General features: G+C 36.2%; 1 protein-coding gene across 1 annotated transcript in view; it reads right to left on the reverse strand.

Annotated features, from left to right (window-relative positions):
- Positions 1–2,311: 2,311 nt before the first annotated feature.
- COL21A1 (collagen type XXI alpha 1 chain) overlaps positions 2,312–27,026 on the reverse strand; it is a 115,481-nt gene continuing 90,766 nt past the window's right edge. Inside the window, exons 18-30 of the mRNA XM_036381406.2 lie at positions 22,966–23,010; positions 22,570–22,623; positions 18,099–18,152; positions 16,741–16,794; positions 16,187–16,258; positions 12,935–12,970; positions 12,247–12,291; positions 10,129–10,161; positions 7,220–7,366; positions 7,082–7,136; positions 6,593–6,793; positions 5,055–5,132; positions 2,312–4,310 (exon numbers count right to left, since the gene is read on the reverse strand). Of these exons, the coding sequence (XP_036237299.1) occupies positions 4,123–4,310; positions 5,055–5,132; positions 6,593–6,793; positions 7,082–7,136; positions 7,220–7,366; positions 10,129–10,161; positions 12,247–12,291; positions 12,935–12,970; positions 16,187–16,258; positions 16,741–16,794; positions 18,099–18,152; positions 22,570–22,623; positions 22,966–23,010 (1,062 nt within the window). The 3' untranslated portion in view covers positions 2,312–4,122. The remainder of the gene's footprint in view (positions 4,311–5,054; positions 5,133–6,592; positions 6,794–7,081; positions 7,137–7,219; positions 7,367–10,128; positions 10,162–12,246; positions 12,292–12,934; positions 12,971–16,186; positions 16,259–16,740; positions 16,795–18,098; positions 18,153–22,569; positions 22,624–22,965; positions 23,011–27,026) is intronic.

A 27,026-nucleotide genomic window follows, 5' to 3' on the forward strand; every position in this document is an offset into this window, starting at 1 on the left:
CACCAAGAGCAGTGTGGTCAGCAGGGTGAGGGAGGGGATTCTGCCCCTCTGCTCCACTCTGGTGACACCCCACCTGCACGGTTCCCAGCGCAGGAAGGACAAGGACCTGTTGGAATGAGTCCAGAGGAGGGACACCAAGATGATTAGAGGGATGGAGCATCACTCTTATGAAGAAAGATTAAGAGAATTGGGATTGTTGGGAAGAAATATTGTCAGGGTGGTGAAGCACTGGAACAGGTTGCACAGAGAAGTTGCAGATGCCCCATCCCTGACAGGCTGGATGGTCTAGTGGAAGGAGACGTCCCTGCCCACGGCTGGAAGTTGGACTTTAAGGTCTCTTCGAACCCAAGCCACTTTATGATTTTATGATTTTACTTTTTTATTTTTATTTGTAGGACTATGATATCTTTCAGTCAAACAAATGAAGAACTGAGAATGATACATACACACACACAGACAGATATATACACATATACACACATGATATATACATGTATATATTTACCAAATAAATCTGTACATGTGGAAACCATCTGTGACATCTGGTCTTTTGCTAAATCATATCTATTGATATATAGTCACATCACTCCATATGTATTTACTCCAAACTTCTCTAAGATCATGATTCTCAGAGGTGAAAATTGCTGAGCTCCATCCATACAGCATTAGGCTTTCATTAAGAAATCCAGTTCCCACAGTAATACTTTTCCATTCTGCATCTTTAAGTCCAAGTACATGCCTAAGAAACTGAGAGAAAATAGCAATCAATGAGCATAATAAAGTATTAAATCTATTTTATGCACACAGAGATATTAGGAGTTGAAGCCATATTAAAAATTTAGTGTAGTGAATCATAGTTCCTCTACTGACACCAAGAGGCACTAGACAACCAGAGAGGATATTTCTTAACTCAAGATTAGACAGCAAACTGATACCAAAAAAAAAAATCCAGACTTTGTTTTTAATCTTGCCCTCTGCTTAAAAATTAGCCCAAGATCCAGTTTTAAAGACTATCATCAGGAGAGTAGGTAAATGTCAGTTAACAGAGTTTCAAGTTATTATTTCCAGAGAATATCAGAGATGGTGACATGTGCACTGTGATCTTTTTAATTCACAGCTTCCAATTGAAGATTAACATCTGCAAGAACCTCATATAGTTTGCATCAACAGTAAATAAAAGTCTCTCTCCAGTGGATCATTAATCTGATAATACTCAAGTTTATACCATTTGTTTAACCTCTTACTGTAGAATCAGATGAAGATCTGGAAATATATTCATATTCTCAGTTAAAAGATCCAAACAAGGTACAATCTTGGACACACCTACACTGCTGTATAATCCCACTATATCAAATGAAGTCAGGAAATTAAATTATTATGATGTCTGCTAAATTCTGGCTTGATAAAATTTTAAGGAGGAATAATTGAAATCACAAGTTCCTAGGCTATAACATATGTATTTCACTGGGATGGAAGATACTTCCTATAGAGCTCTGGGCATTTAATAATGTAGAACTATATTTCCAAAGTGTCTCCATGTATTTAAGCTACTACTACTAATTTTCTAAAAGGCACCTGCACAGACTGGATGGCTATCATGTCTTCTGGAAAATTCCAGCTTGTTAAAACCAAACCTTTTTTTGTAAAAATGCCACAGTTTCACAGACTCAAATTCAGAGCAAAATACCAGAGATCCAGCAGCACTAAATCTCAAAGCATCCAAACAATTCAGGAGTGTAGGCAATCAATTAGATTCAGCAACAAATCTCCCCCTTTTGCAGATCAAGGCTTTGAATTTGGTTTTACATTCAGTGAAGCCTCTTAATTATTTAGTTTACTAACTCAGTCTTTCTTACCATATTATTACACAAAATGAAATGGGTCCAACATGAGATTTTGTTTTATAGCTATTGCTAGCTTAGATTGTACTCTTTGAGCAGCACTGTACAGAAATACTCACGCTAGGCCAGACTGAGCTACTTTAGATACCAGAAGGAGCAGAGGATAAGTAACTATCTCTTTTATTTGCATGGAAAAAAAAATTAAGACAAATGTTCCTTAGCAGCCTGACAAGATGACAGCCAGAAGACCAACCACCTCAAGTGTACGCATATCAATGCACACAGCCTGGGGAACAAACAGGAGGAACTGGAGCACACTGAGGTCAGCAGTGGAAAAAACATTTTAAATTTTAGAAGAGGAAATTTCAGCTCTCTCAGACCTAAATTGGGAAGGATTTCATGGGAAGCTTCCATGAAGGATTAAGGAGCTAGACCGTGCCAGGAGTTTTTCTTAAATTCTCTTCCTGGAAGCACAAAAACAGTTCATCTCCTTTAAAGATAGAGAAGTAGGCAGAGCAAGAGACCACCTTGGCTGAACTGTGAGCTTCCGAGTCTGTTCAAAAGAGAAGTGTTCCAGAGTTGGAAAAGCTGACCAACACCCGTCAAGAACTATAAGGGAACTACTACAGTGCACAGAAATGCAGACAGAAAACCAAAGCTGAGCTCAAATAAAAATTGATCATACATATAAAAAACTACAAGAAAGGGGCAATTAATAGATGCAAACTGGAAATTACTCATAGATCCTTAGTCAGTCACTCAGAAACAACCCTCCAGTAGGACTAATGGGGTGACGAAACCACCACTACTTTTAAAATTAAAGCTTGATATATGTGTTAATTTGATCAAATGAAATCATAAAGCTACCAATCAGACTGGCTGAAAATCAAGAGGATTTTTCTACAAGTAGGGAACTCTGGTCTTCTGTTTGTATTCACTGTAGTCAAAGGTCCTTCTGACTTACACTTGTTTGGTTGGTCTTGGTTTTGCCTCCTCTCAGACTCATAATTCACTCAACCATACATCTTATTGGAAAGTGTGTCTTTTATTTTACCTTGAATGTCAAGCATATTAACAGTCTCTGATAGTAGGACAACAGAAAAACAACACATTAGAAAAAGTGACTCACGAAGCACAGGTTAACTTAATACAGGACTCTGCCTTAATTTAAGAAATGGATTTTAAATTCTCATGGGAACTGTGCCTTTGCTCTTTATGTAAAAGCAAGCAATAAACTTCATTAGCAAAGCGTACAATGAAAATTACACACAGCTGGCTTAAAATGAAAAAGGAAACAGCATAACAAACATTGCAGCTGGTCAGCCACCAGTTAGACCTTTCTCCTTGTAAACCTGCTTCTTCAATTTGGCAACGCAGTCCTGGAGCAGAAGCAGCAAAGAGTATATAACTTGATACTTCATTACAGAGAACTGTTACATTGGGGTTGTGCAAACATTTTTAAATCTTTAATTTTGTCAAATCATAGCTAAAGCCAGCTATGTCAGGGTTTTAGTATTTTTTATTTTTAATGCTATTTCATATGAGTTGAATCACGCACATGGAAACTTCTGACATGTCACAGCTGACAGTACCATCTTCAACAGAACCTTGGCCCTTGGACCTGTAGTTCTACCTTTGCACTTGACCTCAGTTTGAAGCAGAGCTGCATGGCAAGACAGGTGGCATTTCTCCTGTGATGAGTCCAAGTATCTGTCTTAATTCATAAAAATCTGATAACATGCTTTCACTCGTATCTGGAGCAATGACATATGAAATGGACATACGACAATGAAATTTGCACACATATGAAGTCAAAGTCAGCCCCATTCTTTCAAAATCAAATACTGTGTATGTTGGCTGCATGTGAAAAATTTCACAGTTATTTATACCTGACCAATGCCATTTACGACCTAATTCTGCTCCCAGTGGTGTTTCCAGCAATTTTGCAAAGGACTTTCTTTGGTAAAGAGAGGTAAAAGGAGAATGATAGGACACTTAAATACTAAATACCAAATATTAGAGTTAATTTTATTTCTATTAAAACTGATAATCTCTTTAAAAACACTTGAGATTCAACCAGTGCAAGGTATAAAAAAAGTACAGGTGTTTTGGAGTTTCTTGAAAAGGAATGTGTAACCTTTGAGATCATTATTTATAATGCTTTTAATATCAGAGGTACTTTTGTTCTTTCTATGGGATTATTGCTGGTCACCTTCCTGAGATTTGAAAGACCATGAAAGATAAGCACCGTAACTATTCCTCTAAAGTATCATATCACAAATTAATAATTTGGTCCTTTTCTAAATGGATCTCTCCCCACAATTACACTAAAACACAGTGATGGGTCACAAATTCCAGGGGGTCCAACTGGTCCTGGCATTCCTGGAGTACCACGATCTCCATCTTTACCAGGCTGCCCACGCTCTCCAGGACGTCCTTCCTTACTCATTCCTGGTGGACCTTCAGGACCTTAATAACACACATGCAATAAATAAATAAATGCATTACCCTTAAAATGAAAAAGAACAAGTATGAATCCACAACACCCCTGCTCTTTGGTAAAGTATGCAGATAAAGAAAACTTCATTTCCTGCAAAAGACACTTCTTGTTACAAACTGCTTATATATTTATATAAACGACATGATATCTTATAAAGATTTTTTAAATCACATGAAGAACACTTTAAATAAAGATAGCTTTTAAAGAGAATATGAAAATCTGCTTTAGTACACTATTCTACTTTATCATATTATCTGGTACCACCATGGCAAGAATCAGTCCCTCTATTTCTATTTGTTTCTCTGCCTTTGGATGGGGCCCTAATATATCTTCTAAATGCCCAACTTTACACTTTGTATGCATATACTAATGTTATGAAGAATATTTTCCCTCATTAAGCAATCCTTAAAAGTCACATGATCATATCAGGGCTCAGTTTTCAGATATAGCTGACTTCAGGATCCATCTATCATGAAACAGCAGTCTCAGATACCAATCTCCTACAGGACCTGTCTTATATTAAATAATTATTATATGGCAATTTATAAGGTGCAAGTGATGCAAGTGACAGGCATTACCCTAAAATATATTTGGTAAGTAAAATGTGTACAAAGTATGCAAGTTTTCCCAAATTACATCAACTTTTTTTCTAAACCACACTTCAAAAAAGTTATTAGCATGCACTGAATCTGCACATCTGAACCATCCTTCACCTGGAGGTCCTGGGGGGCCTTGGATCCCAGGAACACCAACTCCTTGGTTGCCTTTTGCACCATTCTTCCCTGGCAGTCCTGTGAATTACCAAACACACACATATCTTTGCACATCATTTTCATCCAATGAAGACAGAAATCAGCATCTGATAATATTTATTGAATTAAATATGTAATATTTCAAAAGCAAATAATGGGACGCAAAACAACCCTTTTTTTGTAACCTGCACAGTGTGACTGGTTTCTAAATTATGCTAATTTCTACTGAATTTAGAGTTGATGCAGCAACAGTTAAGCAGACAGCCACTATCAGCTGAGGGAATAGATGACAGGTAATTAAGCAATTTGCTGTCATCGTCTTCCTATCAGCAAAGTTTTTAATATGTTGTATAAAGGAGGTGTAAGTTTTTCAGCATAACCCTGTGGAATACAGAATATATAGAGAAAATGTTCCATAACACACACAGCAGAATTAAATCTCCACCAAAGAAGTATTGTGAGAGTCAAAATATGAGCTCTCTTACACCAGTACAACCCAGTAAAGTCAGCTTCTTCATAGATACATTATCTATTTTTCCAACATTTATGGAATAAACAGAACTGCTAGTGTCAGCTCCACAGGAAAACTGCATATTCTCCTGTTGGAGATTAAATTACAAAAGTACTACAGGCAAATCAGCATTACATACAAAATTAATTTGGTGTGCTAGGTCACAGGTAGTAAGTCACAAAGAAAGTAAATATTTATCAACCATTTGTCTGTTTACCATTGGCACATTATTAGCTAGCTGTTATTTCATACAGCTTTCCTGATTATTTTCACGCTACCAGTTACCAAATTATGGACTCCATCCAGTCTCTTGCTCTAGTTCCAGACTACATATGCATACATAACATAAAATCTGCAAATACATCACAGAAATCAGGTGGAATGCTTGGACAGCTGAGTTACCTGAAAGCATATACCTTAGGCCGCCTAAAAAGAACCAATGAATGTTTACAAAGAAAGGAGCAAAAATTCTTTTGAGATAAAGAGAGCAAAAGGACAAAAAGTCAGAAAATCAAAGGAATATAAATACAATAATTGTTGGATGTCAAAAACCAGCACAGCTAGTAAGTAGCCAGTGAATACTGTTTCTTAAAAAAACAGAAATGAACAAGTTTGGAAGAAAAGAAATCAGAAGACATGGAAATCCCTTGAAATCTATGTATATGCATATTTGAGCTAAAAAAATAATCAAAATGCAGGTAGAAACATTTACATAAGACTAAGAACTCTCTAAAAAGATCAGAACAGAGTTTATAGTACACCACAGTAGAACTGAACAATAACTATCTGGCTGCGTTCTCGTATTCTCTCTCCTGTCACGCGTTCCCTGAAGGTGGTGAAACATCCACACACTGCTCCATAGTCGCAATTCCTTTCAGCCTAACAATCCCAGCTATTCTCTCACTCACCCTGCATTAATCCCATCCAAAACTAGAAGCAGAAACCCATGATATAAAGGCCTTTAGCACCGTGCCCACGCACACTGTACCTCTTGTCCCACGAGCCCCAGGGCGACCCGGCATGCCCATCAGCCCTGGAATGCCATCATTCCCTGGTAAACCAGGAAAGCCTCTTGGGCCTTCAGGGCCTCTTGGACCTGGTGGTCCTGGAAGTCCTGGGGGAGCACTTTGGGACTGACAATGGTTACAGTTTTGTAGTCTTCCACTCTGGAGAATGGCAGGCAACTGGGCTGGGAGAATTCAAAGAAAAAATTGCTTGAAGTGTTGTAACAATAGAAGTATTGCCCCCAACCACTAATACAAAATCAGTTCCCTCTCTTAACAGAATATAATAGTTTTAGAAAACAAGATGGTAAAGTATGGAGCCTGTGATGTGGAAATATAGCTCCACACGTGTAGGAAAAAATGAATAAATTGGCAGTATGGAACTTGCTTTCAAAAAAGCATTTCTGTATTATCAGGAAACTTCTTTAGCACTTCAAACAAGGAAACAACAGTAAAGAAGCTTTCCAACTTACTTCTCAGTACATCTGAACACACCTGTCGAATAAACTCTTCTGAAAATTCCCGTGCCTGAATTGAACAGAGAACAGAGCATGCAATTCTTTCTGGTTTTTAAGGTACCAAAAATGAAAAGTCTGAAGTCCTATACATACAGGTTTTCCATCTGATCCAGGTGGTCCTGGGGGTCCTCTATCTCCTGGCTGACCTCTGAGGCCAGGAAGTCCAATCAATCCCTGGACACCAGATTCTCCTTTTTGTCCACTGATGCCTTGAATGCCTGGATCTCCTTTCTCACCTTTCTGGATTGAAAAATCAATGAAAAGCCATTTATATGTTCACAGATCATTTGGAAAGTAGGTAGCACCAAACCAACATCTTCTAAGAAATCTTTATTGAAGTTCTTAATAAAATTAATGTGATGCCAATGAAAATTAACTTTATATTGATGAAATGTATTTTGCTAAAATGCATTGAAGTTTTCAGATTCCTTAGTAGCTGTTTCAGATAAAATTACCAAAGAGAATTAGAAATAAATTACCTTTTCTTAACTTTCAAGACCCATTTTACTATTCATTATTAACACATGGAAGGAAGGGTTTTATTCACTTTTTCCTCAGAATCAGAAATCTTTTTTATAGTCTGTTAGAATCCTTAGAAAGTCAGAAAAATTGGATGTGAAATTCTGGCACCACTGAAGTTCCTGGAAACTTAAAGCCTTTTACCTTATATCTTCAGTGTATAAGACAAAGGAAAAAATAATTTTATTTTAGTTAGGGATTTTTTTGTTTCTTTTTTTTTTCCATCTGATTGGTAGTAACTGTAGTCTGTTTGCTTCACTGGAAAAGGTAAAAAAAATGCTGAAAAATATTTCGATGTATCTTCACCAAAGCAATGGTTCCATTTATGGAATTACCTATTGCAATAGTTCATGTAGAACTCTTTCCCTGCTATGGAGCCAACAAAACATCATTATGTGCCCAAGATTAAAGTCAGTATACTACACTTGCTCCCTTATGAGTTTTTTCCTCCCTTGTTTGCACAGCTTCTGCATAACATTATCTGTTGCTGAAAAATTTTCTTTCTCCACTTCCAACTATTTTAGATGGAACTGTGAGAACTGGACTATTATATATGACAAACTTATTGAAGCAATTAATAGAAGTTTAAGAAATGCTCATGCATATGGTCTTAATAGACTTCCACTGAATTTTAAATTATGGTATTTATATTACTTTGTAACATCTCCTATATTATCAAGATTCTTCACATCAGAAAAATTCAAAGCTTCCTGTCTTGGTCTATATTAGTAACAATGCGCAGAATTCTCTATATGAATTACTACAGGGTAACAAGCTTTAAATTCAGTGTCAGATTAACCAGTTTTATGAGCTAGGCTGTAAAATCAGACAGGTACTTCATGCTCTTAAAGAAACAGAGAAAAGAGACAAAATGTGACAGATGTCAGTCAAGTGCCTAAGAGTACTGCTGGAAGGATGGCCAGTTCAGGGGCATGACCTGAACAGCAGTCCATACCTTCAAAAGTCATTCATTAATTCAGATACAGCTTCTTCCAAAGTTGTAGTTGTAATTTATTTTCTTGATATTGTCATCTTGAATATTGTAGTCACAGAGAAGGGATCCTCTTAGCTACCTCATGTAGATTTGTACTTGCTCACTTCTAATACATTATTGCAGAGGTGTTTTTTTTTCATTTAAACAGTCAGGAAGGCTCAGAGATAAGCACATGGTGCTTATGTAGCTACCTATGGCTGCTTATGTAGCTACCTATGGCTATACTAGAAAAAGTGTGTGCTGAAGTCTGAAATCATCTTGGGTTTATAGCTAGGAGAGATTTTGTTTTCGTTCTTTTTAAATTTTAATTCCTTTACCCATGTTAGAGGGGCTAGAAGGCATTAAGAACCAGAGAATACTGGGGAAATAGCATCTACTGTAGAACAACATTAGAGGCAAGAAGCCAGCATAAAAACACCAGGAGAAAATGCTGGAAGCATGAGCAGAACTGCCTGAAGAACTTGCCAAGGAACAACTGAAACTGTAGAGGGAAAATTTTCCACAGTATATCTTGGAGTTTTAATGCTCAGCCACATCCATGTGAGGCCTTGTTTGCTGACCCTTGCTATTGGCAAAGAAAAGCAAAGAAAGGAAAACAGCTCAGTGAGTGCTGAGACTTACAGGCTGAAGAAACTTATTAGAAATCAGAGTCTAACAAAAAACATATTTTAGAGAAACGGAAAATAAACTAATTTTTTAGGTTTGATAAGTAAACACAATGACATCGTTATAGCTTAACAGATAGTAAGAAATTATTTAAATGATTTTCCAGTAGACATATTTTATTGCCATGTTTTACAATACTTAAGGAGACTAATTCAATAGCATACCAAGAATCTTTTACCAGTTTTGGCAATAATTTAGTAAAACACCTATAAGGCAAACTGCAACTGAAGAATTTCCTAGAACCACAGAAGCATATGAAACAATTCATATGTTAAAATGGATAAAATAATTTCATTATCAGAATGAAACTTCCAGCTAATATATCCAGCTATTGATATGCAACAATGCTCTAAGGAAAAAGGTTGAACAAACAATATGTAAATAAATTTGAAGAAGAATTTGAATAATGGGAAAGTGTATACTCTGATTTTACAAAATATTGAAATAAATAAATAATAGTCAACAAAATTAATATTTTAAATACCAATTTTTAAACAACATGCAACACAATGATTCTTTTTCTTTAGTTGTTTTCTTTGGTTATTTCCTCTATTCAACCAATCCCTTCTTTTTTTTGTTGGTTGGTTTCTTGGCTTTTCAATTCTCTTAAAGTATATGTTTGGATTTAATAATTTTAAATGAAATGTATATCTCATTCTGCCTCTTTATAACTAATACTTCTTTGATATTTTTCAATTTCTCCCCTGTTGCATATAGACATGTGAGTATAGATGACTAAACACACATTTTACAGGTCACCTATTTTGCAGAAACAAATGGAGTAATTTTGTAATACTAAATTTATCATTGCAAAAATACATACCTCTCCTCGTTCTCCACTCAATCCTTCTATTCCCTTTAAAAATAAGATGAAAAAGAAATTTAAAATTTAGGTTGAGCCAAATTACTTGGAATAAAAAATTAATATTTTTTGTCCTTTGTTTTCAGTAATCAATCACATATGGTAATTTTTAAAGATTCTCTGATTGCTATAGTACAACAAACAAAGCTATATATAATGATAAAAAATTTGTATCAGGGTGAATGAACAGTTCAGTATTACCTTTAATGTAATGTACCTAGAGCATAAGTTGGGAATATATCACACCTATTATAAACATATAAACATAATATAGATTTAAGAGACAAAATCTTATTCACTTTACAAAAGAAATAGCATGTGTCCTAGCAGAAGTAAACTCCTGATTCAAACTGTTTAATACCATCTTACTAGGCAGAAATTAATTTCAGAGCCTTAGAAATAAAGACTCCATGGTAAGGAAGATTTTGCATGCTAGGAAATTATTTTGGTGTCATTTCTGCCAAGTGATTCAATGGTGATACTGACCATTACGTCCCATGGCAAGATGGCAGTTCACTTTTCTGATTCACTCTTATGGACAAGGAAATCTGTAGGGTGTCTTGGAGTCTTGAGAATTCTTGGAAAGATCTTTTGCTGTCTACTAAATGACTGATTTGTTTGGTTCCTGACCAAACCAGATAAGCATAGGAAACAATTTTAGACTTAGTCTGTACTATTTTTTCAGCTTTCTCAAAAAGAAAAAAAAGAAAGCAAGCAAACAGCAATTCAGTTGCATCATTCTATCTGGAAAAAAAAAAGTTTTCTTTCACTATCACTTTGTTTTCCCTTATAATTGCCTGTTATTTGCAAAAAAAAAAAAAAAAAAAACCAAACCAGAAAGTTTAAATTGTAAAATGTCAAAATTTAAATTGTATAATGTCAATCAAATGACATTATATTTGGTTAAGTCAATGACCTGTCTTTTAGTTTAAACTATTTCTTTATTAAAAAATGTGGTCAGGTTTAACAATGAACTATTTTCAACCTACATATCTCTGAGAGTGTTAACTAACATGCAGTCTAGATCTCCTGCCCAGAATCCCCAGGAACTGGGTCCATCTGGCTAGACAGGCAGCTGTATCAATGTTGTAATTCTGAAAAAAGCAACCGTGGCTTCCTTCCAAGTCTAGTTTTAGATATGTACCTCTGAAAAATACTTCTCTGTTTAGACATGACATAGATTATGCAGTTAACAAGTATTTATAAATACTAACAGCTATTTTCTGCAGAATAATAAGATTGCCAACTATGACACAATCAGAATGCACTGGCCTAGAGTTAAAGAGATACAACTGGATTGCACTGATTTACAGCTGAAACAGGAAACATCTGTAATTTATGAGCACAGATGTCAATAATGACTCCCAGCATAGTCTAGGAGGTAGTGAACTGTAAGAAAGTGTAGCATAGTGCATGAAAATCTTAACATCCCAACTAACACTATTATAACCTTTACACAAAAGCCACTATTTGCTGTTATCTGCATTTTATATTACTTGTAACTATTTTATAAAAATATTCTATAATTAAGGCTTTACTACAATAATAAAAGAAATGCACTTATGGTCCGTTTCTCAAGATATAATATCACAGAACACAGAAAGATGTAGGTTGGAAGTGACCTCCTTGGATTCAACTTCCTTTGCAAAACAGATGCAGCTTGATCAATTCAACAGGTTGTTCAGACAGGTTTTGCCACATTATCTATGAACAACCTGCTTCAGTGTTTGACCACCTGTCCTGGTTTAGGGCAAATTTGGAAGAGCAGAATGTTTTTCCTGTACATCAAGTTACTGTGTTCCAATTCATGTGCATTTCCTCTCCTCCCTCAAGCATGTACAGCTGAGAGAAGTGTTGCTCCATCTTCTCTGTATGTTACAGTTATTATTTTAAAAATACTAAGAGTGTTTAAGAGGCAACTTATATAACTATGTTACCATGTTACACATAAATATATTTCACCTGATGCAAAGACCTATATGTGTTGATGGAAGAAGTGTTAAGAAACAAATATGAATCATGGCCTCAAGCTAGGGTCACTATGGCTCTCTTGAAGTAGGATCAATATTTTAACAGTACCTGTAAGCCTGGATTTCCTTGTCTTCCTTTTTCTCCTTTCAGTCCCTTCAGAAAAGAAGCACATTTTATAAAATATAGATTTATCTGGCACATGTTATTAAATTATCAAAAAAATAACACAAGGAGCTAAATACTAAAACCTCATTCTAAACCAGGACAAATCAACCTGAAAAGTTACTCTTCAAAGAGATCAGAGCAGAAACTGTGAAGAACAAAATTTCTACCCTGAACACAGAGGAACCAAGCCAGGATCCAGGTAATGACAGAATACTCTTCTTTTTCTTGTAGGTATTTCCACAATTTTAGATAGCAAGGAGGAAAATCCCACATGCTAATAGTAAAGTAGGTAGGCAGAGGCCAGGTGGAGTTCCTTTGACTGCGTTTCTGTGATCCTGCAGGCAGGGACAGAATGCATTCTGTGACAGGGATATTCCTCCTCTGGGGCAGCAGCACAACCTGCACCCTGTGCCTGCACCATTGCTAGGAGCACACAGCTCTGCAACAAATGCCAACAGCCTGCTCAGGCCCCCGGAAATGCAGAAGATTTCCTTGAGGGAGAGTTACTGCTGCTATTCAAGTTAACCTTCTGTGGAGTTTAATCTTAAAAAAAAGCCCTGTCTGAATTAATACCTAAGACTTGTATAAATAGCAATGCCCGATGATTTCATCAGAAACAAAGTTGATGTACCTGGATACCAGTGTCACCTTGGTTTCCTTTCTCCCCCTGTAAAAATTAGAAGAAAGGTCTCCATTTAAACATGAGTCACCTCTAAAACATGTCATCTGTGCCTTAATTTAACACAGTAATTACAAAAGAAAGAGCTATCTTTTTCTTATACTGAAAGAAAACAAATCACTTTATCCTCGTGTACACAAAAAAAAAGTCCAGAAAGCTATACTAAGAAAGGACTTTGTCATTAAAACAACTATGAAAAAGAAAGTGGATGTTCACATACCAAGCAAAAAATTAAAAGATACAACATAATGAGGTGGCAAGTCTAGCAGGATTTTATCTACTCAGTGCATGGAGTGGAGAGGATGTAGGCAGGAAGAGAGGCAATGTTTCTTATGGGTTAAATTTTAGCTGAATGCACCACTGCATGCATAAGTTATGCAAAACAAGAAAGTATTTTTTCAGCACAAACACCTCTTTAAATTCAATCAAAATATTTAAGGACCAAGCTCCATTTTGACTCACTTTTTTGCCTCAAAATGTTTAAAGTTAATAATAATGAGGGGATTGGCAATCAGATGGTGTAAATGGTGCTTGGAAGTCAGGTATGTAGTTTTATCAACTTGTCTGAAGACCACCTAATTGACATTGGAGAGAAATAGGCAGTGCATGAAAACTATTCACTCCAATTAACAACAGAGGCATAAAATATGTATGCTGAAAATGTGGCCATCTCTCTTCATTAATTGAAAAGGAAACTTAAAGTTATGGGAGGTGGCTCTTACTCTAACTCTGACATCTTATGTTTAAATAGACATAAATCAAAATGCTGAACAATGAACATAGCAGCTCATGGAACAAAAGACAGATCTGCTGGGGGGTGTGCAAAACTGCATTTAATAAAAATAATTAGAATGGAGATTTTGTGGTCCATTTTGTCAGCTTTCCTGTAAGAGCCAAAATTTTGTGTGTTTGGTTGGTTTGGTTTGGGTTTTTTTTGGGGGGGGGTGGGGGAGGGGGGAGGGCAGTGAAAAAGAAAAGAATATTTAGTTAAATGTGAACAGTAGTGAAGAGGAGACTTTTGCCATGGCAAATATTTACCTGATTGAAAATCCCAGAACATAAAAGACATTTATGCCACCTGTGGTATTTTGTTGTACTGTACTTGAAAGTAAAATATTCTGTTGTTTCAAGTTTTGAAATCATCTCTAGCTGAAAGGGTTCACTTTTACTACCAGATGCCCAAACTGTGCTTTTCTTCCTGAATAATTCCAGTGTGTCATTGGACTTGTAACTCCAGCTAACTTGCATCTTCATATAAAATAAATGACCTTTTCAAAGGCTTCTTCAGTTTAAAATTTAGAGAAGTTCCATAAATTTTAACAAATTCATCTTTCATAAAATATTGTCTTAGTACATGTGCCTTACATCGCCTGAGATATTGAATTGAATATATAGTGATAATGAAAATGATTATTATTATAACACTAAATCCATGCTCTAGTCAATGTAAGGCACATCCATATATGTGTCTACTGACATGTGAAGTACTCTAGTATAAGTAACACATGTATATGAGGCTGGCATATATGACACTGGGCATACAAGAAATGTGTGCCTTCTGGAGCAGAAGATGAACTCTCTTGGAATACTTCTGCATGGGGTTTTCATAAAACTTGAATCATAACACCACCCTTCTATCTTACTGTCTCTTTACCCTTCAACCTTTCTCTTCTTATGAAAGTGAAATGCCTGATTTAATTCTATTTCTCTAATGCCCTATTGGGTCTGGCTGAGAAGGAGTTCATTTTGTCCATAGCATCCCTCATGGTGCTGTGCTATGCAATGGTGGCTAAAAAGGTGTTGATAACACATCAATGCTTTGGGTATTGCTGAGCAGAGCTCCCTGCAACATCAAGGCTCTCTCTCCAAATCCCTGCTTTTTCCTGTAAGCTAGGGCCAGGTAAGATCTCAGGTGGAGACACAAATTCAGGCTAGGTGGAGAAGGGATTGAGAGCAGCCCTGCAGAGAAGGACTTGTTCATGTTGACAGATGAGAAACTTAACATGACCTGGCAATGTGCACTTCCAGCCCAGAAAGCCAACTGCATCCTGGCCTGCATCAAAAGCAGTGTGGCCAGCAGGGCAAGGGATGCAATTCTTCCCCCTCCACTCCACTCTCCTGAGACTCCACCTATGTCCAGCTCCAGGGCCCCCAACATAACAAGGACATGGATCTGGTGGATCAAGTCCACCAGAGGGCCATGAAGATGATTAGACAGCTGGAGCATTTCTCTCATGAAGACAGACTGAGAGAGCTGGGGTTGCTCAGCCCAGAGAAGAGAAGGCTCTGGAGAGACCTTAGAGCAGCCTTCCAGCACCTGAAAGGGGCTTAGGAGAGAGCTGGAGAGGTACTTTTCACAAGGGGCTGTAATGACAGGACAAGAGGGAATGGCTTCAAACTGACACCAGGTTTATTAGGATAAAATTCCTTATTTTGAAGGTGGTGAGGCACTGAGATAGGTTGCTCAGAGAAGGTGTGGATACCTCCTCCCTATAGGTGTTCAAGGCCATGTTGCATGGGGCTTTGAGCCACCTCATGTAGGGGGAGGAAGTGTCCCTGCCCATGACATGGGGGTTCGAACTAGATGATCTATAAGACACAACCATTCTATGGTTCTATGACATAGCCAAGGCAGATGACCTAAACTGAAAGGGATATCCCTCCCATACCATAAGATGTCTGCTCAGCAATAAATGCTAAAGGAAAGGGGAAGGAGAGGAAATTTTAATTTTGTGACATTTGTCTTCCAAACCTCTATGTGTACTGAAGTCCTGCTTGCTGGGAATGGTTGGGACAACACATACTGACAGGAAGCAGAGAATAAATACTCTGTTTTATTTTGCTTCACACATGGCCTTTCCTTTTGCTTTATTAAACTGCCTTTATATTGACCCATGATCTTTCTCCCATCTTATTTTCTTGATTTTTTCCCCTGCCCTGCTTAAGAGGGGAGTGATGGAGCAGCTTGGTGGGCACCTGGCATTCATCCACTGTCAACTCACCACAAATGCCTTCACATCAAGGGCTTTATCCTTTAGAAGAAAATTTTCAGGATGGACATATTATTGTTTTAAATGTGTCCAACTGTTATCTACTAATAATGATATATTTAGAGAAAGGATTTTGTAAAATAATGATCACTTATAAAAAAAGCACTTCCAAAAAAACGATGCAATTAATGTAAAACTGGGAAAAAATACTTACCTTTAATCCCTGGGTACCAGGAATGCCTGGGTAGCCTGGTTCACCTGGAGCCCCTGGTACTCCTAGATCTCCCTGAGTAATACAATAGCTTTGTGTCAGTGACATGCTGTGTATAAAAACACACATTGCATGTTTCTCAAGGCCACAGGATACACTTTGGCTATGATATTTTGAAATTTTACAACTGAAGATCATTGAAATGTCTAAAGGAGTCTTGAAGGGATGGTGAATATAGAGAAGCCACATTCAGTATCTATTTTTATTCTCTTTTAATACAGCTGCTGTTTCAAAATTACACGAAAAATACTACCTCAAGTAACAACGTTTGCAGGTTTGAGCTTAATGAGCATCTTATTTTCACAGCCTAAAATCTAGTATAAAATTAGTAAGAGTAAGTCATCAAAGGGATTCTGATGCAATGTGATGTTGACTAATATTTTACTGTGAAACCAACTGCCTTATAATTAACATGGGGAAATAATGGAAAATTAGTACATCATGAAGAAGTAAATGAATCCCTTCTTTAACTAGAACACTGCCAGAATCATATTTACCTTGGCTCCTGATGATCCTGGTTTCCCCTGTATTCCTGGTTCGCCTTTATCACCCTATATAACAATGTGGGGGATTCATCATTATGTTTTGTCACATGTGGTATGTCTAGCAAACATAAACAGACACTTCTGAGAAACTGACTCAAAAATGGGCCCAGGTAGTGACTGAAAGGCTAAAGTTCTTCTCCATTACAGGTAGCCTGAAGGTTTAACTTTCTCTCAGGAAAGATGAGATACTGATGACAAAACCTGATCTGCCAGCTTTTGCATACCTGTCCCATCTCCACTTGCCTGATTTGCCTCACACAGTTACACCAAGTTTGTGTGTACCGATCTCACATTTCCATCATCTTATTTAATTGTCTGAGTCAAAATACTTATTTATGTTCTGGTTTTTATCACAGCCTATGGAATTAGACATATATTCAGCATTAGAATTTGCATTAAATTTAAGAATTATTGACTACATCATGATGGACTTCTGTAAGAATGAGCTTATTAAGAGCAATTCTCTAAGAAACAGCTTATATTCTAAGTGAGAAAAATATACAAAATAAAAGCATTTTTCACAGAAAAAAATGCAGCTAATTAATTTTCAGCTGTATCAAGGGTATTCAAACTTATTGACCACAGAAAACATTAATACTTAAAAAAATGATACTCTCAGTATACAATTATAAATAAATGCATATGCACTTTTGGATGTAGACTAATGTACGGGGGAAAGAAATCTAAATGTAAATGCAAAGTTAGGGAAATGGTTTCTGTATTCCTAAATATTCTCTAGGACATACAATTCAATACTTACTTACAATTTAATCCAAAACTCATTTTGGATTAAATAAAAAAGTTACACTAACCAATCTGAATTTGTAGTATTTATTTATTTTAGCTTTTGAGACCATTGGTAAAATTAGTTCTTGCTGTAGCTGAAGTGCAATCAATAAAGTTAAATCTGAAATATTTTTGGCTCCTTGGGTGGAAGAAACAGCACATCACATTATTGAACACAATTAAAATATAAATAAATGTAACATGGGAAAGTTCAGATGTATATTGAGAATTATCTGGTTTCCAGCATTGCAGAATGTTTTCCAGGACTGTAAGCTGAAACAAAGTCTGACCATTTCCACAACTGCTAAAAACCTCACGGGATGACAGGCGCCATTTTACTGAGTTATATTAACCTCTCTTGAGACTGAACTATCATAAAAAGGTAACACAGGGAAAATCATCCAGCTGCTCACCAATATTCAATACACAAAAAAATGAGCTGCAAAATCCTGGCACTGCCCAGATCAAATTTGCATACAAAGCAGTCATTTATCAGTCACAAGCAAATTAAGTCAAACACTTACCTTAGGCCCAGGAGCTCCAGGTAGACCAAGTGAACCTTCTGGTCCCATCAAACCCTATTTATTTATGAAAAAGACAGAGATGTTTCTGTACTAAAACAGAGGAATAATGAGCTTGGTATTGTATTAGTAGTATCATTGTTCTATTTCTTTAGTGAATTAAACAGTAAAATGCAATGTTTTTCTCTTATTACTATACAGGCTACAGTTTTGATACAGTACAGTGAAATATTCAGACCTTCTATGGTCTGAATGACCACAGTAGACCTTCTAATGAAGGGCTACTGTGCAATAGAAAAAAATCATACAGGAGAAATGAACAGGCTGTCATCGAACACTCTTGAGAGAAAAATTCTTCAACTCAAGACCCAGTCTGTAATGCTTCCTTAGTCATAACTGAAAGTGACACAAAAATTTCTGTGGTTCTGTTTAGGGTTTCCAAAACCAACAGAAGTATTTGTGGCATTTCATAATTCTCTTTCTCCTTTCTGACTGTGTGTCCCTCAAAGGTTGAGGGACATAACTTGACCCATTGTGCAAATTTTGTGGAGATTTATCAGGAGCAATTAACTTTTGGGGCCACACCTTTGTATCTTCTGCAAAATCTTCAGAGTTAAATTACTCATTCAAGAACCCAATAGCTTCTGCCGTTTCAGATCATGACACTTCGGCACATGTACAAAGCCAAAACAACCTCTTGGACTCCACAAATGGAATCAAGTTCATAAAGGTATGTTTAGCTGCCTGTTTTAACCTAAAATAAGAGCTAAAGAGTATCAAATCATCAAAGGGCTGACTTCCTTAATTTCTGTTTAAAGCTAGTCTCAAGTATACATTAGAAAAGAAATCCTTTGAAATCATACTTTCCAGGAAGGAATTTCCATTAATCACATTTTCCACATCTGTTGTTAACAATTCTCTATTTCACCACTTCATCTCACTTCACTTTTAGTCTAGAACAGCATGCATCAATAAAATCAATATATTATTATTTTTATACTTGGACTTGCTTAAATACTGTGAAATACAATCTGCAATAAGAGCAGCATAAAATAAAGGCATAATGATACAGAAACTCAAACAATTAAGTAAGGCCTAGAAATCTAACTTGTCAGAGATTAAATTTTATCAATTATTCCAACTGATAATATTTTCAAAATTCACTGTTATTGCTGTTTTTTAATCTTTGCTTTCATATAAATAAAAAAATCACCTTCTATTTAGTAATAAATGTTAGGAACAATTCACTCCCACGACATTATCTCAGACTTCTTCCAAAAGTCACATGTAATCAAAACCAGATATAATTTCTCATACAGATAACAACGCAGCTTTGCAAAAAAAAAATTAAACTTTATTTGTTTAAAACTAAACTAAAACTTAAAGGGTGTCTTTGTTTCCACAATAGAAGAGAAAATTCAGAATACCTAAACCAAGAAGTAATTCACTGTAGCCATTGTTTTCAGAATTTCATCAGTTTTCTGGTATTTCACCTGTGCTTTATTATTAACCAAAGATTAATACAAATTAACCACAGATTAATTCATGTTTCTTGCCTGCTTTATGGTAAGAAAATACTGCTCACCAAAATTTTCCATCAATAAATATAGCCACTTATTCTTTAGGTCATAGACAATCTACCACCACACTAGATCATTTCTAGTGAAATCCACATCAGTCTTTGGGTTACAGAAGTGGCATATGCTCACCAAAAATGTCCCTCATTTGTTTTATCTTATACAAAGCAGAAGTACTATAGGTACAGAATAGCTTCTTTTTTTTTTTAAGTTAAATCAGCCATGTATTCACATTGACCTACAAACACACACTAGAGAAGGCAAATGAGAAAATACATTTAGTATAATTAAAGGTAAAGAATACATCTGCAGGAAAAGGGGAAAATAAAGTCCATATTTCCTGGTTTCCTTTTTTACACTTTCATTACTAGGCCATATTTGACTTGTTTTGTTTAAAAAATTACATGGAAACTACTAAATGAAATCAGCACACTGCAAGAAGGAAACTTTCAGATGCAATATAGGAAAAGCTTGTGAACATAATCTAAAAGCTATAAAAAATTAGAAGAGAAGAGAATGTCCTGAACAAAAATGTAGAACAAGGACATAAAATATAGCATTATCATCCTGTTTTGCAGAGCTGACATTATATGTCAGGTAAATTAATAAATTGCTGGTATTGGCAATGCAATAGGGATAGTGATTACTGAAGAAGAGCTTGTTACTGAAAAACTTTCCCAAGCTATTAATAGACCATCCACAAGCTTTCCATCTGTGTTTTCTGGAACAAACATATTCAGTGTGACTAATACAAGGAAAACCCCACTATCTTTTCTGGTTTAAATTCCCTAATGCCATATAATATATTCAAATATTCCATGCATCAATCTCCTACTTAATTTATCAGGTGACAAAAAAATACATTAAATGAATTGACAGGAAAGAGAAATAAATTATTTTCAAGTGTATCGTGAACCAGATGTTATTTATCTAAATAAAATTTGAAGAAAATATGGTAGGTGAGTTAAATAAATATGAGCACTTTGGAATCCCACAAGGCTTTATTGGAGTTGATGATATAGCCTTCCCTCTAGCATTTTGCTCAAATTTTCTCAGAAAGAAATGGAGAAAGAAATTCCAGTAACAGGCAATAAAAATAGTTAGGAGGCACAGGTGAGAGAACAAATGTTTATGTGTTAACTAAGAGCAGGGACATTTAAACTTCCAGTTCAGGCAGTGTTTCATCCAAACTTGTTCTGGACAACTGCAATAACTGATTGTCAAGGAGATCTATTTTTTCCAGAGATCTTTAGGAGGTAGCTAGAAAAGTCCTCAAAGTTCATGAAAAGAAAATTAACCAGTGTACTCTATATAAAAAAGGCATTCTGACAGCTGTAATGTAGTGATTGTGCCTGTGGTAGTCAGGAAAGGAAGAGATGCTGTTTGGATACCCGGTAAGTATACTGTGTAGGAAATTCAAAATGTACTGGATGCCAAAGTAGCCCAGGGATTTTAAAATTCCAAACTAATTACAATTTCTGTCTCCAACAAAAACTACATCAGGGGAAGGGAAGGGAAGGGAAGGGAAGGGAAGGGAAGGGAAGGGAAGGGAAGGGAAGGGAAGGGAAGGGAAGGGAAGGGAAGGGAAGGGAAGGGAAGGGAAGGGAAGGGAAGGGAAGGGAAGGGAAGGGAAGGGAAGGGAAGGGAAGGGAAGGGAAGGGAAGGGAAGGGAAGGGAAGGGAAGGGAAGGGAAGGGAAGGGAAGGGAAGGAAGGGAAGGAAGGGAAGGAAGGGAACGGAAGGGAAGGAAAGGAAGGGAAGGAAGGGAAGGAAGGGAAAGGAAGGGAAAGGAAGGGAAAGGAAGGGAAAGGAAGGGAAAGGAAGGGAAAGGAAGCCATACCATGAGGAACACCCCAGCACACCAGTATGTAAATGATGCTTAGGTTAGTAGCTACTTTCATACCCAGATGGCTGATTTGGCATGCAGTGACATGTAATTACACAGGACTGCACATACCAAGGTGGTCAAACATATGTGTTGCTAACCTCCATCCAAACAAGGATTCTCTTCAGAACAGGGAATACTGCAGTGGGATGTAAGCCCAAGTAATTTTGGTTTCAGGTCTGACCTTACACACTCTAGAGGATGATAACCTTAGCTAGGATGTTAAAGAGATTCATCAAGAAAGACAGAGGATTAAAAGGTCCACATGGACATCCTTGGCATCCTCTTCCTTCAAGGTTCCTCTCATCCAACCAAGTGAGGCAGAAGCCACCGTAACAGCCCTGCAGTCACTGAAAGTAGGGAAGAATGGTCCCTGAAAAGATTATTCCTGTCATGCAAGGAAAAGCAGCTACTAAGATGGCCTTAACAATGTGACAGTCCTCATGATTGAGAAATGAATATCAAGTCCTTTTTAGAGAACCACTGAGTATTCTGTATTTGTCCTTGAAGATATAAATATGTACTACTTTTACTTTTAACACTGCAAAGGGACATCAGAACCCCCTTTGTCTATCAAAATGGATGAAATCCAGCCTGACTACTGAATGTCAAGGAGAAGTTCACTGATGAAGATTATCATAGGGAAAGACCTCAAAAAATGACAGGAGAGATCAACTGTGAGACAGGCAAGTTACTAAACTGAAAAATACAATCTCTTAACAACTATCAGAATCCAAGAACCTATAAAAACATAAACTCACTCCTTGTCAAAATATTCAGAACTTGAAGTAATGGCAAAGGTAACAAAGAAACAACAGTTCACAGCTTTCAGTCAGAATTTCCATGCTGCAAAAATGTCATTGAGCTAAAAACTTACATTTACCACAGACTTGTCTTTCCAACCTGCAAATGCTAGTTTGCTCCTGTATTTACCATTGCATGTTTGTTTATGACAAGCATAGAATGGCAACACCACAGTTATTTGTTCATAATAACACAATTTTGAAACTTACAGTATCTCCTGGTGACCCTTTTGCTCCCGGTTGACCTGGCGGTCCAATTTCACCCTGTATTTTTTACATAAAGAGAAAAATTCTATGACTAATGTATGTATACTTAACATTTTTTAATATATTCTTTAACTATGCAGATTTAATTCATTAAGATTGTTTCTTAATGTATTAGGAAATTAGCATGGTTCCTTTTAAACTATTCATTCTTTCTGGAGTAGTTAAAGTAAAACCTAATAAGAGATTTTTAAACGTGCCATGAATTGTCTCCATTCTTTTGCAGCATGATTTGATGTTATAAATCCCCACTATGAAAACTCTTCTCTAAGCCTGAACCCTTAGTTTGGAATGAGTATATACAGTATAGGTTTTAACTGTGTTTTGAACAACTAATAGTACCTTTTGTCCTTTTGCTCCTTGATTTCCAGGAATTCCAGGAATTCCCTGAGAAGGAAAAAGAAAACCTTTTAAATATAGGGAATAATTTCACCAGAAATTTTTTTAGCATTTGCCTAAAAGATTTGGGTTCAAAATATGGGGAGGGACAAACAAAACAAAACAGAACAGAAGAAAACAAACAACAAAAATACAGAAAAAAAACCCAAAAAAAGCCAACAACAAAAAGAACCCCAAGAATAAAAAAATCCCTCAAAGGACCAAAAACACATAGGAGAAAGAGCTTCAGCTAGAAACATGCAGACTACTCTAGAGATACAGTGAAACACTAATGTTGAATTGTTCCCCACTGCTTTTGTTGCAGTAGCCCACGTCTACTGCTCAGTAGGCTCATATGCTCTTGCTTGCCCCAAAACCCTGACTGACACATGGAAAGGAACCACTTTACATTATCCATAAGATTTCCCACATAAATTGAAGTAAAAGCCCTGGTCAACAGGACCATCAGCATCACAGATCATATTATCTAAAATACAGTGACTTTAAAGAGACAGATGCAGTTTTACTTGATGCATACTAGCTTCCACCTTCATAAATACTTGAAGATTTCTGCCATTTCCTCAGCATCATGCTCATTCAGCTCTACAGCATATCTCACATTTTTCTAACAGTGATAATTTAATTGAATGTGATTCAGGTTAAAAGAGACCTCTCTATATGCTTAATGCAGAAGTCTATATTCAGTTAGTCGATTTTTTCTCTCAAGTAAAAACTATTAATTCAAATTTTTTGGACAGACAATGTCCTATTTGTACCATAACTAATCTGCAGCAAGAATTTGGCTTACAGGCTTTACATTTTAATCTAATATTAAAAATAACATGTTGCAGTGAAGACAACTGTTCTAGACACCACTGAAACACGTAAATTCTACAGGAAAACATAACATGAATGTAACAGCCATAACCTAATCGTTTTCATATGAATTACATCTGTGCAAAAGGTAGTCCCATTGTTTTGCAGTTTACACCCACTTTTAGTAAATAATGACCCCACAAAGTAGAAACAGTTCATTGGTCAATGGCATATGAGTTAACAATTACATCCTGAGCATTTTACAGACCATCAAAAATCGGATGTACGTATCATTAAAGGAAGAGATCAAATAATGCAATAAAAATAACTTGAAAATAATGCCTCATACTGAGACTTCCAATCACATTATGTTATATAATTCTTCGTAACTTTTGTCCAAAAAAACCTTCTTAGATCTTTTACACTAATAAAGAGATGGGAAATAGGGCATGTTTGTCACCACATTTAGGAATTTCCAGACCCATCGGTGAGTTCTGAATATAATTATTTAATATAATTATAATATTTAATAATGTAGGGGTTTTTTTCTGTAGCTGTAAAATATAAAACCAAATTACAAGTGTCTGTACCTGTAATATAAACCAGAATTTAATATATGCTAAAAATATCCCACTAGGCAGCAGCCCTCTTATCCTGAATCTAACAGAGACTTCCAGTTACATTTCTGGGCAATTTAGAGGGCTCAGAGAAGACAGTTCTACACACTTATCCAACATAACAAATGATATACCATGATATGAGCATGCCTAGGAGAAACACAATGTCCTGCTGAGCTGTGTTGATCTTTCTTGGTTAAAATAAATTGCTAGTACACAACATTTAATTTTATATCAGTGACAAAGAAAGACAAAACTCCAAGAACAACAACTGTAAAACTAAGTCATATTTCCTTTCTTTCCCCCCTCTTTTTTTCCCCTTTCTGACTGATTCTGCACTACTGAGGTATGTGGAAATTAGACCCTTATGTCAGTGAGAGCTGGTCTAAACCCTTAAAATTCTCTTATGGTTCATTAACATTTACTCAGCTAAGAATGAATAAATCACTTATGCTGATGTGAGTGATTTTCAGAGTGCACGAGGTAGAGATTTTCAGATACTCTCCACATGTGGACTGGCACAAAAGGAGAATGAAGGGGCTAATTTGGTCATAAAGAATGAGTACTTCCCACGAGTTATTTTTCTGTGTAGCTTCTACGGTTAAGTAATTACAAGGACTAATTTCTGTAGAATCAGCTCCAGAATACCTAAAAAATTAAAATTTATTGTCTTTTGATCATCTGTCCCAATCTATTACTTCCATTTACATGGATTATCTCTGATTATGCCAATTAGAATTATTGGCACTTTCTCTTGAAGACAAGGTTAAAAGGTAGTTTAGATATCAAGAGTTTCTTACCTAACTTCTAAATCAAAAGCCAAATCAAGCTTTGGAAATGTGTCTTGTTCCCAAACAGAGATTTCATTCACAATACAAATCCTTAGAATCTGAGCATCTTTTTTTTTTTTTTTTTTTTTTCTGTTCCATAGACATTTTGAATAGGAAGTTATATTTAATAAGCTGACATAACATTAAGCTGTCAAAGAAACCTTATTTTAATTATCAAAAAATGCATTCTAACTTTAAAATATGAGGCAAAGCAATTAGTTTTACTCTATTAGTAAGACAAAAAAAATTATTTTTTTGAAGAGTATATTGCAACTAAAATTATAACAAATGCCTGTGTTTAATCAAAACTTAATATGAAACACATTTATCATGCAATTTTTCTGCCACTAAGGGAAAAACAATGTTTGGAACTGCTACAAATGGGAAAACTGCCACCCACTGGGAGTATTAGAATCAATGCTGTGGAATAGTTCATGACTCACTGGCCTATAGAAAAATAAACCCTGCCTTTGGGGATGTCCTTTGCAAAGCTATCGAGCACATTTTGTTTATATAAAATATGAAAAGGAGTTGTAATTCCAAGTTTCTTTTTCCTTGCCTTTACAGAAAATGTATGTTAAATGGTTTGTGTATATCACATATGCAGTTATAATAGCAACAGAAAGTAGCATTACATTTCTAGCCAGAATATCTGAAAATCAAACAATCTACTGTCCTTTACTGATTTCTATCCTTGTGTGAGTTGGAGAATTTCTATACTTTGAATTGGTTAACGTGTTCCCCTTTTTCTTTTACATCAAACTTCATGAAAGGTTTATTCAGTATTTCTTCATACTTAAAAATTAAGTTACTTGCAAGTACTGCCTCAGTTCTTCCAACATCATCAATCTGACTTCATCAATTACCTTAACTTCATTCCAATGCCTGCCTCCTCTTTTTGAAATTTTCCATTAAATGAGAAGTCTTCCCTTACCCCATAAAAGCCTGTAATATTATTCATTATTTTAGCCTTTATCACCAAGTGCAATAATCACATGAAATGTAAAGCCAGCAAGATAGTAGAGCAAATCTAATTCTTTGGTTTAAAGTCATGTTTATTCTAAAAATTCTCAACTGCAGTTTTATCACACACAGCTGAGTTTGTGCCTAAAAACTAATGTCATTGTGTACCTGTCTGGCAGCTAACTAAGATTTTTGGAGATTGGGTAAGGACTGCTGTCCTTATTCTTTATTCAGCCTCTGTTACTTGTTTAATCATTTATCTTCTACTTTATTTCAACTATGTGTACCCAGAAGTCTGTCAGCTTTCTAAGGCCTGGCTAGGCCTGGGGAGGCCTTGCAGGGTAACCCCAGGGCCTAAAGTGACACTTGAATGTAGATAATTGAAGTCATCTCTAGTGTCACTGATGGTGCTGTGGGATAGCATCTTTGAAAAGATGTCACTCTGCTCTAAAAACTGTGTAGTGCCTGCCAGATGCTGCAGCTGTCCTCACACAACTCCAGTGGCTCTTGGTGGCCATGCCCAGGCAGCCAAATCCCACACACCTCGATATCTCCTTCTGTCTCAGTATCACATTGCCAAATGAAGCTCATCTCAGTATGCGACCAAATCCCTGGATGCAGTCTTCCTCAGCTGCAGCCTGCACAGCTGGGACTTCAGAACACACAGTAATTTGTTTCTGTTGTGATGATGAACCTCAATTATGACAGTTACTATATTTTGTATAAATATTCTATTTTATTCCAGTTTCAACAATTTAAATAAATCTTCCACTCTTTGATAATATCTGGCAGATAGAAT

The sequence above is a fragment of the Molothrus ater genome, chromosome 3 (genome assembly GCF_012460135.2).
Source record: "Molothrus ater isolate BHLD 08-10-18 breed brown headed cowbird chromosome 3, BPBGC_Mater_1.1, whole genome shotgun sequence".
Taxonomy (NCBI): Eukaryota; Metazoa; Chordata; class Aves; order Passeriformes; family Icteridae; genus Molothrus; species Molothrus ater.